This window comes from Electrona antarctica, assembly GCF_951216825.1.
Source record: "Electrona antarctica genome assembly, chromosome: 15".
In the NCBI taxonomy this organism is placed as follows: Eukaryota; Metazoa; Chordata; class Actinopteri; order Myctophiformes; family Myctophidae; genus Electrona; species Electrona antarctica.
The window spans coordinates 12,726,747-12,741,247 of record NC_136796.1 but is presented as its reverse complement, the minus strand read 5'-3'; the positions used below and the strand labels follow the sequence as shown (position 1 = coordinate 12,741,247).

The 14,501-nt window shown below is 41.4% G+C and overlaps 1 protein-coding gene across 3 annotated transcripts in view; it reads left to right on the top strand.

Annotated features, from left to right (window-relative positions):
* The window catches only part of kiaa0319l (KIAA0319-like), a 32,773-nt gene extending 21,076 nt beyond the window's left edge, over positions 1 to 11,697 (top strand). For all 3 annotated transcript variants that reach the window (XM_079521875.1, XM_079521873.1, XM_079521874.1), the window contains exons 17-24: positions 642 to 793; positions 3,393 to 3,531; positions 4,200 to 4,359; positions 4,815 to 4,957; positions 5,854 to 5,976; positions 6,846 to 6,936; positions 7,249 to 7,340; positions 8,143 to 11,697. In XM_079521875.1, the coding sequence (XP_079378001.1) occupies positions 642 to 793; positions 3,393 to 3,531; positions 4,200 to 4,359; positions 4,815 to 4,957; positions 5,854 to 5,976; positions 6,846 to 6,936; positions 7,249 to 7,340; positions 8,143 to 8,342 (1,100 nt within the window). In that variant the 3' untranslated portion in view covers positions 8,343 to 11,697. The remainder of the gene's footprint in view (positions 1 to 641; positions 794 to 3,392; positions 3,532 to 4,199; positions 4,360 to 4,814; positions 4,958 to 5,853; positions 5,977 to 6,845; positions 6,937 to 7,248; positions 7,341 to 8,142) is intronic.
* The last annotated feature ends 2,804 nt before the right edge of the window (positions 11,698 to 14,501 follow it).

The window sequence follows — 14,501 nt, the reverse complement described above, 5'->3', positions numbered from 1 at the left end:
GCTTTAGGTGTGTTCTGTGTTCCTTCAGAAACTGCTTCAAATGCTTGATGCAACAAAGCACAAAAACTGGAGCTGGATTTAGACAGAAGCAGGCTGAGAAGCCTGGGGGATATAGCAGACACACAACAAGCATACTGCTCCATTTTCCCCAAATAGGGCGAGTGAACATTCTTTAAACGATCTATCATCTTAAACTATGACCTCCTGTCACTTAGTGTGTTGTATTTACCCAGCTTCATTAACAACTTGAACCCTACATTCTTAGTTGACTGGAGTCCCCCAGGGCTCTATACTAGCAGGATAGGGACACTAAGGTTTTTGTGATAGATTTATCCTTGCTGACGTCGCTTTAAGTCCTACATTTTTTTTTTAAAGGTAAAGAAAAACGGCCTGCTACTACTATACTGTGTATACTATGTGCTACACCATAAATTCAATCCAAAAATGGTTTGGATTATAGGAAAGTTTATTTACCTATTCTGGATGTGACACAGCCTTTTCTCATACCAAGGAGAGATCTCATTCAGGGATCTCACTTGCATGTTAAAGAATTGTCAATATCAACCTACGGTACGTAGATGGATGCCTTCCTGGTGATAAGGCCTTGAATCATGATCCATGTTATGTTATTTTTTCACCAGAGCAAGACCAGCCCCCTGTGGCCCTCGTCCTGTCCAGCGCGCCCATCTCTCTGCCCCTGAGGACAGCAACTCTAGATGGCTCTCACTCCACAGATGACAAAGGTGGAGTCAGCTACCTGTGGACCAGGGATGACAACAGCCCTGCTGCAGGGGTGAGACTGGTTCTAACACCCCATTTTACCCGAATACAGGGGATGACTGCTAGTTCAACCTGTTAATATAAGGGAGTGAGACTAAAGCCCAATTCATTCTTTGTCACATGACTGTATCGAGCATCGAAAATAGCCGACCTACAAGCTCACAGCGCGTTGCGGTTGCGACGCGTTGTGAGCTTGTAGGTCTGCTATTTTCGGCGTGCGACGCAGCATAAATGAGGCTTAATACTGCAGTTCTATCGTCTACACTTGCACAATAAGGACAACTTTATTTAGGCAACATTTCGGTCAATAGAGCTTCGTCAGGCATCACTGGACAAGTCATAGACTAAATTATACCACGTTGGAAGAAATCATTACACTTCACATTCAGTCAATTTTATCAAGCAACTACCTCGGCATCAATGAGTTCAATGTATCAGAATAGCCTGGATCTAGTATTCTCAGTTCCAGCCCTAGAAATCTAGTTACCTGCATGCTACAATAGAAAGAAAAGAAAACAGTCGTTGGACATGCACTGAGAGCCAGTGAAACATAACCCATGATAACATGAATCATGATAACATAACCCATATGAGCTTTATTGTTACATGGGGTGTGCTGTAGTCCAGTTCAAGGCTTCACACTGTTTGCCTCATATTTCTTTCTTCCAAAGCCAAAGGCCACACCTGGTCCCATTCCCTGGTATGTTGCTGAGTAGTAGTCTAAGAGAATACAAATTACAACAGGTACTGGATTTAAATAATAAACTGTAGTAGAGAAGAATGAATGAATGATCCCAATTTGAACATGGCCAGCAAAATCCAAAAATGTAATTATTTTTATTTAATTTTTCACAGGTTTATAAATTCCAATGTGTCATTAAATCACAAATATTTTGCAATTAAATCTAAATAGACCACTATTTTGAATTTATGTATTGTATTGCTGCAAAACCAGTTGCCCTCTGGGGACAAATAGAGTTGAAAGTTGAAGTTGATTATAACTGGTTTTGAAGAGTTGTAGAGGGGAGAGGAAAAACTGGTTTTGTCACATTCTGAGAAATAATTTGAACCACTTCCTCATCCTTCAGAAGATAAACAATTACAAGGAAATCCAGCATGAACTAGAGAGGGACACTTTGTGGAGTGCGTATCTCTACCAGGCTGGGTTGCCTAGTCAGGGAGTTGTAAAGTGTTGTTCCATTGCATTGCCAGTTCATTGCTGGGTAAAGAATTTACATAAATTGCGGCATATAGGCAGTGGAAGAGTGGTCCCACATTGCTCTCCTATCGTGTGACTGTTCCCATGTTAGATGACTAAAGCGGGCACAGTTCTTAGTGAGGTGTCTAAGCACATGAGACTAGGCATATGGTATGATAAAATATTTATTTGGGACGAACAGAAATGATGCATATCCATCTGCGGGCTGGCAGATCGTCTAACACTCTACTCTGGGGAAAACAAAACTTGGGCTCACATTGATCTTCCCAATGCTGAAATCATATGCAAAATACGAGAATAAAAAGCTGCATGAAAAATAAAGTGCTCGATAAAGTGCTAGAGTTTCTGGCCAACAGTACATGTTCAACATGTCACCATATAAATAAAAACACAGGTATGTAAATATGCAATTCAGCAACCTTATGTAAAAACAAACTGACAATCTAAACAAGGAAGTCTTTGATGTAACAAGTTCCCTCTGGGTTTCTCACATCGTGATATGATCGTTTCCGTGTTTCAACAGTCCTTGGCTTGACTAGTGACACAAAATCACCATTACAGTGTGACAGATGAACGAAGACACTCACTCGCACATGCCCTAACGCACGCACACAGAGATCGTTTCATAGTTCAAGGGGTTCAAGGTTGTACTTTATTGTTACATCTTGTGTACAGGTACATAAGAGTAAAACCTATTTTGGTTTGGCTTCCTTCAGACAATGCAGCAGCATAGACTATAATAACAGTATAATTGTAATAAAAAAGAAAAGACAAACATTTTAAAGAAAGGAGGGGAGTGCAAGGAGAGAAGAAAAAGAAGATTCAAGAGCATAATCAATGTACATGTGCATATAGTCTTGTCATATTGTATGTAGCATTGTCAAATCAAATGTACATATTGTATATGCCAACAGCATTTTTGAGTGGTGCAACCACTCCAAGGAACAGCAATGTCCGTGTTCAACTATGTTTGTGTGTGACAGCAATGTCCGTGTTCAACTATGTTTGTGTGTGACAGCAATGTCCGTGTTCAACTATGTTTGTGTGTGACAGCAATGTCCGTGTTCAACTATGTTTGTGTGTGACTATGAGCACCAGTACCAATGAGTACCAAAATTGGCGCTGTTGTGCCAGAAACGGAGAGAGAGAGATAGTGCTGCACTGTTGCCTGCTAATGAGAGAGGGGCGGGGGGGGGGAATTTGCACCACTCGGTTCACACGGGTGTGATTTTAGTCCTTATTTACTTTACCCCGGTGGCTATCCCCCCTCCACTTTCGTGGTTCGGGGTTCGGGACAACAGAAAACATAGTTATGAAAGGACGGATAAGCGGTTGTCCAGAAACACTGTCTAGTTTAAAAACATTTATTCAAACCCGACTTTTGCTCCTGCAGGTTGTGTTGAACAACTCTGACCACCAGGCGGTGCTGTTTCTCGGTAACCTTGTGGAGGGGAAGTACAGCTTTGCACTCACAATCACTGACAGCAAAGGACAGATCAGTGTTGACAGAGGCACAGTGGAGGTTAAAGCAGGTACTGGAACCATGCACGCGCACGCGCACGCACACACACACACACACACACAGAGACACAGACACACACACACACAGCACCTTATGGTATACACACACCAGCTCAGGATACAGCATACTAAATTGTGTACATACACCAGGTCAGGAGGATGCAATATACTGTTTGATGTACACATGTGACAGGAAGTGTCTAATCCATCACTCCTGGCTCACGCTTTTTCTAGCTTGTCAAAATAAATGAGCTCCTATTGCTCCTAATATAGAGTGTATGCGCATGCTTAAAGTGAATGGCACATCGAGTGGCAAAGCAACATGCAAAGTGAGTTTAACATTGTTTAATGTTGTTTAATGCAATCAAATAGGACTTTTCTGTGTGGACGTATGGGCTGTCAAGGCCAGAAAGTAGTTTTTTGCCACTCAGTAGGCCTTCCTGCATAACTTCCTGGTTTGATGATGATGTCACACGCATACCCTCTATTGATGATTTCTTGTATAGTATTACATGTATTTATGTGTCTTGATGAATTTAATACATAGGACCACAATGGAATTGTGTGTTATCCTTTTAGCTTTCTTGAATAACTGTACATCTGTACTTTTTGCAAACTGTTAGTAAACTATTCAATCAATCAGTCAATCAATCAATCAATCAATCAATCCAATTTTCAGACACATGGGAGCGTGACCTGGTAGAGTTGGTGCTGGAGGTGTCTGTGTCCCAGTTAACGCACCGGCAGCGGGACATGCTTATGCGTCAGGTCGGAGTCCTGCTGGGAGTTCTCGACAGTGACATCATTGTGCGAGAGATCAGTGCCTTCAACGAGCACAGGTGAGCTGCTATTTAACCATATATTATTGACCCATTGAGACCTGACTGCCAAATTCTACAAATGTCTTCTAAATCCTGACAGTTTTCTGAAAAACTTGTGGATTCTCTGAAAAATCAGTGGTGCTCAAAACTTTTTTCATGTAAAGGACCCCCAATATTATATGTATTTGGGCCGCAGACCCGCATCTCAAAATATTTTGTTCCAGGGACAACCAGAAACAAAGATTTGAGTTAAAGAAATTTGCTTTAAAAACATATATATTCAAAGATTTGCACAAAAGAATGTTCATGATTTTTCAGATTTTCTGATGATTGCAGGATGGAATCATCACATGTTTACTACCGCTCTATTCTCTTGATGAAACAAAAATGCTCCAAACGTCTTTCTAACTTGGATCAGGTATCTGTGTGTGGTTTCTGGAGCTTATTGAAGTTAATGGCTTCTTCCTTTTCAGTGCTCGTTTGGTCTTCCTGGTCTCAGGGGGCCCAGGGCGCCCTCCCCTGTCCGGTCGAAGTGTTGCAATGGGGCTGCGCAACAAGTTGCGCAAACAAAAGAACGACTTCCTCATCTTCAAAGCTAGACGGGTGGACACAGTCAGTGAGTATTGAATTTGATAGTAGCTGCTTGCCATATACTGTACAACACACTACTAGTTAAAGAGAAGTGATGCTATGGATGTGAATTAAGGTTACGTGCTATATCATTGCTAAGTTACAATTTCCCATTACTTTGTCACACAAACAACTCAAACAGATAACTTGGATATCTTCTTTTTTGAGTGGTGTAAACCACTCCTACAACTGGCTTTGTTAGTTTACGTGTCTGTCTGTCTGTCTGTTCGTACCAAAAAATGAGCATGGTAGCTATGGTCACCCAGTTCACACGGGTGTGATTTCATTACGTCAGACCACAGCTGATCAGTCTATATAAGACCTTACACCACTCAGTTCACACGGGTGTGATTTTTGCTTATGTGGGTGGTCAAATTGTGACAAAAGCTCATTGTCATTTTTTTCACTTCTCAAATGTCAGGAATTTGAGACTGTAAAAAAGGTTGTTTCATGACCTTTTCTTCCACTTGTCTCTCTCACACTTTTGCTCTCTTGGTTCTCTTCCCGTTCTTAAAGCCATACTGTGTAACATTCATTTCAGTAGTCATTTGTAGTAATGGAAAAGGTGTGGCTTTCATGTTGAAGGCAGCTATTTGTCTGCCAAACAGGCCTTGATGTTTTTAATTCTCTTGTGAGCTGTAATGTAATTCATCTTCACAGTATACTTTTAGGGGTTTTTCTATGTTAGATTTAACCCTCATGTTTTCACTCTACACTAAATATCTTTGCCAAAAATAGCAGATCTACAAGCTCACAACATAATAGATCTGCTAAGGTCATCAAATATTACAGCTCAGAGTAGGGGGTTGAATTGTTTAGATTAGCTGTTTTACTGTCGCACAACTGAACTTGTGTGTCCTCTCTCTCCCTGTGTGTCCTCAGTTTGCCAATTAAACTGCTCTGGCCATGGTGAGTGTGACTCCTTCACACGGCGCTGTGTCTGTCACCCATTCTGGATGGAGAACTTCATCACGTCACAGCTGGGAGATGGAGAGAGCAACTGTGGTGAGAAGAAGATACAATAAAATCTGTCCCATACAGTATTTAGTAGCATTAGTCTGAGAGGTTCTTTGCTCCTGACAGCAAGGGTGTTGAAATGTAAGGGTGTTTCTCCCTTGTGGTAAATGGTAAATGGTGCATTTATATAGCACCTTTATCCAAGGCGCTTTACATAGCTTGTGCATTACATTCACCCATTCATACACTGGAGCACATCAGGAGCAATTAGGGGTTCAGTGTCTTGCTCAAGGACACTTCGACACTAACTCTGGGGGAGCCCGGGTTTGAACTGGCGACCTTGTGGTTACCATCCGGAAACTCTACCCCTGAGCCACCACCGCCCTTGTGCTACATCCTTCTGGTGAGGCTCCTGACTGGCATGTTAAAGGAAGCGCCAGGTGGTTCCATGTGTATCGCAGGAGCCATATGGTTATCACCCCTAGGACCAACCAGTAGGCGTTAGCATTGACAAGACTACACAAGTTTGTGGGGAACCTGGGAGTTGGCCACACTGGGTGTATCTTGTTTAATTGATCAAGGCTGTATCCTATTATATTATATGTATTACTGAGGAATTTAATTAGTACAATGGACCACAATGGAAACAAGCCCCTGGGAATTTTGGTGTTATCCTTTTAGCATAACCTTTGACTGTACTGTTACCTGTACTGTTAATAAGCTTGTTAATAAAGTATTCAATCAATCAATCAATCAATCAATCCCAGCCATGGGAAATTAAGATACTTTGCTTCGCATCATGCCAACACCACCCATAGCTGTGATATGCAATATAAAACGGCTTCTAATTGCTTAATTATTGTGCACACATATTATACAACCTTAAATACTGTATAATGTTTTGTTTTTGTTTTCAGAGTGGAGTGTACTCTATGTGACAATAGCATCCTTCATGATTGTGGTTGCTATAGCCACAGTTGTCTGGGGAATGGTGTGCTGCTGTCGCAGGTGAGAGTGATGGGCTACTTAATAATTAGATTGGCATTACATTTTGAAATATTGTTAAGTCTTGACTCTTGTACAAATGTTGTAGTTATTTCTGAGCTGCCACACCACTATTGTGCTTCATATGAAATGTGACGGGCTTATATATTTGATTCAATTAAATATATCTATGGTAGCTTTTAGTGTACTGTATATGAATGTTACCCACCACTTTATTGACGTTTAGAATATACTCATGAATCAGAATATCTGTAAATGGTACGGGGGTCACACTGTCCAATTGTCCTCACAGTTAACCCATATATTTGTTAACAGGCGTAAGAGTAAAGTACGCAGAAGTAAAAGTCGTTACAAAATTCTGGAGGCTGATGAACAAGACAGCCTGGAGCTGCAACCGAAGAAATCTGGTGAGACACTCGCTCACACACACACACACACACACACACACACACACACACACACACACACACACACACACACACACACACACACACTTTAAATGGATATGTGACATGTCTTGGCACATCATGTCACATGATGTGACATAGGTTACATGATATGTCATATTTTTATAGTGTTCCAGTTCCAATTCTGTCTGCTCATTTCTTTCTGTCATCACATCACTTCCAATTTCACAGTTGAATCTGTATCGTCCTGTCTGAGTTCCCTATTCTGATTTGAAAATGCATTTTCTGTTTAATAATAAAGTGCTGGAGATACTCCTGTTACTGAACAAACACTATAGCAATGAGTACTGTAGAGGGTATGCACATGCGAATGGCACATCGAGTGGCAAATCGAGTGGCAAAGCAACATGCAAAGTGAGTTTAACATTGTTTAACGTTGTTTAATGCAATCAGATATGACTTTTCTGTTTGGATGTATGGGCTGTCAAGGCCAGGAAAGTAGTTTTTGCCACTCAGTAGGCGTTCTTGCATAACTTCCTGGTTTGATGATGATGTCACGCGCATACTCTCTATTATAGAGCTGTTTTAACCAAAGAAAATCACTTACCCTACCTTTAGCATTGTTTGTTATTAACCTCTGTTTTTCATGTTTGTATCTGTCATGTGTCTGTCATGTGCTGCATGGTCACTTTGCCCTGCATCTACTAGTGTATCAATTATTATTAACATAAAGGTGCTAAACAAATTAAGTTTAATTATTTTCTATCCTTTGGTTCTTCTGCTCCTTCCAACCCCTTACCAGGTCGTGCTAAGGCTCCCCCCGCCCCATCCTCTTCTGCCCTCATGCATTCAGACTCGGACCTGGACAGTGACGACGGGCAGGGAGGGATCCCATGGACAGAGCGGGAGCGAGGTCACCTTCTGAGACCCCAGAATGGCCACCTGAGGAACGGACAGGGTCCACCGAGAAACAAGAAGCAAAGAGAAGAGCTGCTGCTATAGCAACTGAGGAATGGGAAGCACCCTAAAGCCTCCTCCTGCACATGCACTTACTCCTCTGACTCCACTCCTCACAGCTATTTGTCCCTCGTTCTTGTGCTGTTTTTCTACATGCAACATCATGCCACTTGCCCACTAAAGACACTGTTTGTGACCCTTGGATGTAGGAGGAGAGAGACGAAGAACATGCTGGATACGTGTTGTAATCACATCCCATTGTCAGAAAAAAATACATGTCCCTGCACGCACACTGAGCCACTATAGAGGAGAAAACTGCATCCTTTCTTGATGAAATATGGCTGGAATGAATGGCGATGAAATACAATGTTAGGAGCCCTGTGTAACATGGCGACAATGAGGATGAAATATACCTCTCTCACTGAAAGGTGACATCATCAGTCAGTAACTGCGAGAGAAGACTAGTATATCTAACATTTTCTCTTGTTAAGGAGAGGGGAAAGACTCAACTGACACGATAACCAGCGGCAGTTGAGCCCACTTCACACACTCACATTGGTTCACTGAGACATGCAAGTACGTGCGCACACACACACACTGCACCGTAATTCACACTTGTCCAAGGTTAGACTGATGCTACCAAAACTGCCAAGTATCTACCGATAGTCAGCTATTATATTGATAGCTGATGAGGGAGCTTTTATTTTGAAGGCGTAGGGGCATTGATCACTGGAATTGATCTACTGTTCCCCAAAACTGTACTGTAGCTGTACGTCTGTGCATGATGAGCAACATATTGCAGTTCTGGTACGTTACGCTGGAATGGCAGCCTGCATGTGTTAACGTACTGTATGTCGCGAAAGTGTGTCTGGCCAATTGTGCCAAAAATGATTTTACTTACAAAGCGGTTAATGCGTTTATTTTTAATGCGTCTTATTTACGAACACAAATAACAGAGTCACCAATGCGGACTGTCGTCCCCCATGTTAGCTGGAGGTAGAGGGAGAGAGGCTCATGGGAACTGCTGTAAGAGGCTCCTCCTCTCCTCACTGGTCTGATTCACTGGAACACACTGGAGAACAAATAGCCTGTGGATACCCTCATGCACCCATCACTGTGGCCCACAGGATGAGGGCAAGATGATGGTGATAATGATGGACAGATGAACTGGGCAATACCTCCTCATTCACCTCAAGATGACAAGCTAGTGGAGTGAATGCTAATAGAAGACACTTTGATTGTTTGTTTTTAAACGACCTTTCTTTTAGGTATCAGTTGTACATCATGCAGCTATGATGTTTTCATGCACCACCATGTGGTCGGTGAACTCCACTATCACGTTTTCCTCTCATCAGGGGATAAGAACGAGGCTGATCTGTGATTGAGACATCGTAATGAGAATCAAAAACGTCAGCCAGAGTAAAATCGTTAATTTAAATGAAGATTCACAATTTCACAGTGCATAAACTGTGTTATATTTTTCTGAAATGCTTCCTTTACCATTCTTGCAAACATCTCAGAGAGATCAAGGAGTTGCGAGAATGAAAATTAGTTAATGTGAATTCAGCTTAAGTCCAGAAACACTTGAGCTGCCTTACTCTGCTTACTCTGTAGACTTGAATGTGGCAGATGGATCACTGTAAAGAATATACTATACATATGTCAAAGTTAAATGTTTACACCGTTTATTGTATTCACTCAGTTCATAGGTCAGCAAATACTTTAATTCTAGTTGGTTAAGGTAGAGCACGTGCATTTTACAGTGGTTAGTGTGCCGCCTGCCCGCCTTAATCCCTAATAGCTCCCCGGCGCCGGCTCTCTGAGCAAAAGGCTGCTCACTGCTCCTAGTTGTTATAGGATGGGTTAAAAGCAGAACACATATACAGTATACATAATTATATACATTTACAGTGACTTAAAACACCTCAAGGGGTGCACTGGGGACTATTCTATTCTATTGACTTTAAATAAATCATATCAGGGATTTACCTTGATATGACAAAAACCTGAACCATTCACTTATGCAGTGTGTAATAATGGCAAGAAGTAGCTATAGCCATCACCCCTGCTATTGTGTGAAGCAGTGGGTGGTGGTTAGGAGTGTGACTGGACTGGGCTGTTGAAAGGGAAAATTAAACCAAATAATGCTCCTCACAACTTCTAATAGTGCAATTGCTTTGCATGCAGACTGTGAAACTGGCCTGTAAGTTTAGTCACTTTTTTATGTTTTTGTTGAATGTTGAAAGGGTACACCTGTGATTTGATCCAAGCTGTACTCTGTGTGTAATAAGCAATCACTTTAAAAGAAGATTTTCTCTGGGTGCCCTCTGGGTGGCGCAGGGATAGGTTCCTACCCACCACTGCGGCCGGAGACTGGTGTTCAATTCCTCCATGGTGCCTCTGGCTTGGCCCTACCGGCCAAACCAGAGGCACAATTGTCCATGTTAGTCTGCCTGCAGGGGAGGGTGATCTCTGTCGACTCCTACAGGTTGGTTGGGGAAGCTATTCAGCAGGCACTAGGAGTGGAACTGGGAATAATTTTGTGTTCATCGGATCCACACACATTATGTCTTCCCAATAAAACGCCTCACTGTCGGATGAAAAGAAGCGACTTCCAAGTAACTAATGTTTCAGAGGGGACGTGGACCGTGGTTGTCTACATGTCACCCACACCAAGACCAACAAATTGGGGTTTGCAGTGACTACTCAGGGTGGGTTGGCAATTACTAAATTGGGGGGGGGAGAACACTGTCTCTCATGCAGACTGTGTCAGCATGAGAGACTTTTGTGCATGGTTTTATTTGCAATGTACCTGTAGTAGTGGACACCAGGCCTAGGATAAAATGACAAATATTTTAGAACATTCACTTGTCAACTGGACTTGAATTATTATTCTGAAGGAACTAAATTCATGGACAATTTAGGTTTTAAAATTGGGAATTATTTTGTATTTTTCCCAGGACTGGTGGACAACAACAATCACCATTTGAGTAATTGACAGATTTGGGGTTGATTCACTTTAAATTCTAGAAATTCATAAAGTGGGATTTTATTTTTAAATGCCATGTGAAAATAGATTTTTACCAAATACAGTATTATGTCCCTACGATACTTTACAAAATAATTACATTTTACCACATTTATTTTTTACAATCTAACAATGGGGAATTTATTCTGTTAATAAGCAGATTTAAGTTTACAATTTATCATTAAAAAGTGAATTGACCCCCATCCTGATGGGAGTCTACTGTAAAGAGCATTCAGAAAATGAAGATATTCAGAATTTAATTAATAAAGAATGTTTATAAATAACATTTTAGTGAAGGATTCCCCTCCCTAAATGTGTGACCAGATCTGATGCAACTGGAATTTAAAATAAAATGTTTCATATTGTTCTTGATTCTTTTAATCACTTGATTGCTCACATAAGAGTTTCCAGCAATGACTGACTTTGAGCCATACAAAAGGTAACAGGTCAGGTCGCCCCAATTCCATCTCGCCCCAGCTTTTTTCCACCGACCTCACGCCGACAGCTCGGTGCGGCGGTTCTTGTATTCTTTATTTTGTTTTACTGAGAATAAGGTTAGAAATAAGTTTAGGGTTAGGCATAGTTTTACTGGGGTTAAGTTTAGGAATAGGGTTAGGTTTAGGCATTGTTTTACTGAGGTCGAGGTTAGGAATAAGGTTAGGTTTAACCGTTTAAGCATAATTTACTTAGATTACTTTAGGAATACCAGGCCGCGCTGTTCCGCCGGCTGTACGCCCGGGGCGAGTTGGTAAAGGGGCGAGCAGTCTCGTATTCATACAAAATATACCAGCCATGACCTGATTGTGATGAAAGCTTATAAAGATAGTCATCAGTCGATCATCACAAAGGCACCTTTCTGTCTTTATTCCACCTTTCCCACTGTGTCCTATCCGCTCTGACAGCGTTTCTGTTCTGGAAAGTTTGGTGTTTTTTTAAAGGCTGATACAGAATCCAGTCTTTGGGTACAGAACTAAATCGGTTCTCAAATTAAAATGATAGCCAGACAAAGCCTTCCCAGGCCCCTATGATTTGATGGTGTAGGAAAAAAATACATAAGCTATCAGGATCGTATGTTGATAGTTGAAAGTTTTGTATCTTGACAGAACAGCCTTCAATTATCCCATCCCATAAGTAACTTCCAGTTTCTGTTTCTAAAAGTGGAAACATTGTTATACAGTGTTTGATTCAAAATGATTTCTTCCCTTTCTTTTCATGTCTAGTCTAGCCTGGCATGGCCAGATGTCTAGTCTTCATATAGCTGTAATTTCACAAACCCCCATAACTACAAAATGTGGAACGCCCTACCAACAGTCATTAAGACATGCAAATCCCTTGACTCCTTCAAAACCGCTCTCAAAGGGCACCTACGGACGACTGCAATTCGAAACTGGCCCCCGTAAAAAAAAAATCGGAATCCCCCACCACCACCACCACCCCTTTTTTTCCCCCTCTCACTGTATATGTCTCTTTTCCCTTTTTACCTCTATGATGAATTCCTGTTCTGTTCATTGACTATATAGAAGTGTCTATTTGTACGTCTCTAAATGTTTTGATGAATTGAACATGGTGGACCCTCTTGTAAACAAGTGTAATGCTTAGCTTAATTGGGTCGTCCACTCACAGTTAACAGTCTTTGTATTGAGTTTGTGCTTGAAATGTACTGTAATTCTGCAAACTGTTAATAAATATTTCAATCAATCAATCAATCAATCAATCTACATAGCAAGACAGCCAGCTCTATCCTTTGCTGCTGTTAAAACATTAAGCTGTGCCTCTTATTGACCCACCATGTCAGTATCATTGCCATGGCCTAATGTAATAACAATCTCATTCACATTCATTGACCCACAATTTCAGTATCATTGCCCTGGCCTAATAACATAAACTCATTCACTGTGTTCGCATTCACATTCACATTGTCTTTTATGGCTGACTATTAATGGGTGTCCCCAGGGACGGATTAACCCCCACCAGGGCCCCTGGGCCGGTAATTTTTGCAGGGCACCCATAGTGTGCGCGTGCGACATTTTCGGGTTTTTTACGGGTTTTTATCATATTTTTTACCTAAATTTAACAAAAATCAATGGCCAATGAAGGGCCCCAGATGCCCTTTTCAGGGCCTCAATGGCTCAAACCCAGTACCCGAAGGGCCCCTGAGAGCCAAGGGCCCCTGGGCCACGGCCCCATTGGCCCAATGGCTAATTTGTCCCTGGGTGTCCCTAACTGCTCCATAATACTAAAATGATCTGCTGTGGTTAATGACTTTGACAAGTATGATGGGACACAATGTCCTTGGTAGTGTCTGGAATCTCTGAATGTGAAAGATTTTGCATTTGATTAAACTAAGATCGAGATAGTATTTTGTAGGACACTGGTTATTGGTTGTAAAAGCATAAAGACAATATGTAAAAGTTAGATACAGTAAGTCTGTAGAGAGCGAAAACAAAGCAAATATTGTTCCTCTCAACTTCTAGTCAGTTACTTTGCATGCATACTGTGAAACTAAGTTCAGTCACTTTATATTTTTGTAGAATGTTAAAAGGGAAGTGTAAACTTTTGGATTCCGTTTTTGTATTACCCTTTATGCCTCCTTCACTGCTCTGTAAACTTTGTCGAATCGTAAGTTATATCCAATTCTAAGATGTCAGATGTCTTGTGGTGTTGGTGTTTGAATCAACAAGAATTACTTTGCACAGTAGACCGTCTGTCTGTCTGCATCCTTCTATTCTATATCCACCACCACCCAGCAGCCAGATGTGACAGGTTCAGACAAGAAACCAACACATGCTTGAGTTATACAACCTTTTGGCATGGACTCAACTCAACTGAGCTGGTGGATGCATTTATGAAGATTTGTGTTAATTTAACAGATTGAAAACATAATGCAGATTTTTTTTTTGCTGTCACCTGTCACAGGCATAGCTTCATAGGTCACAAGCTGTCATTCTATGCCGGCCCTAGAATGAGAGCCTGACTGTAACCTGTCCTATGCACATTGCAGTATTGTAATAACATTATATAATAAATATCTGCATAGAGAAGACAAGAAGAGTGAGCAGGAAGCAGCAGTTTTATCTTTTTTCCACCCATGTATGCATTTCTGTGTCTCTGTCTCCTTGACCTTATATGGGAATGAAGGAGTTGGTTGCTGCGAGCGAGCGAGCACCCAAAAAAAA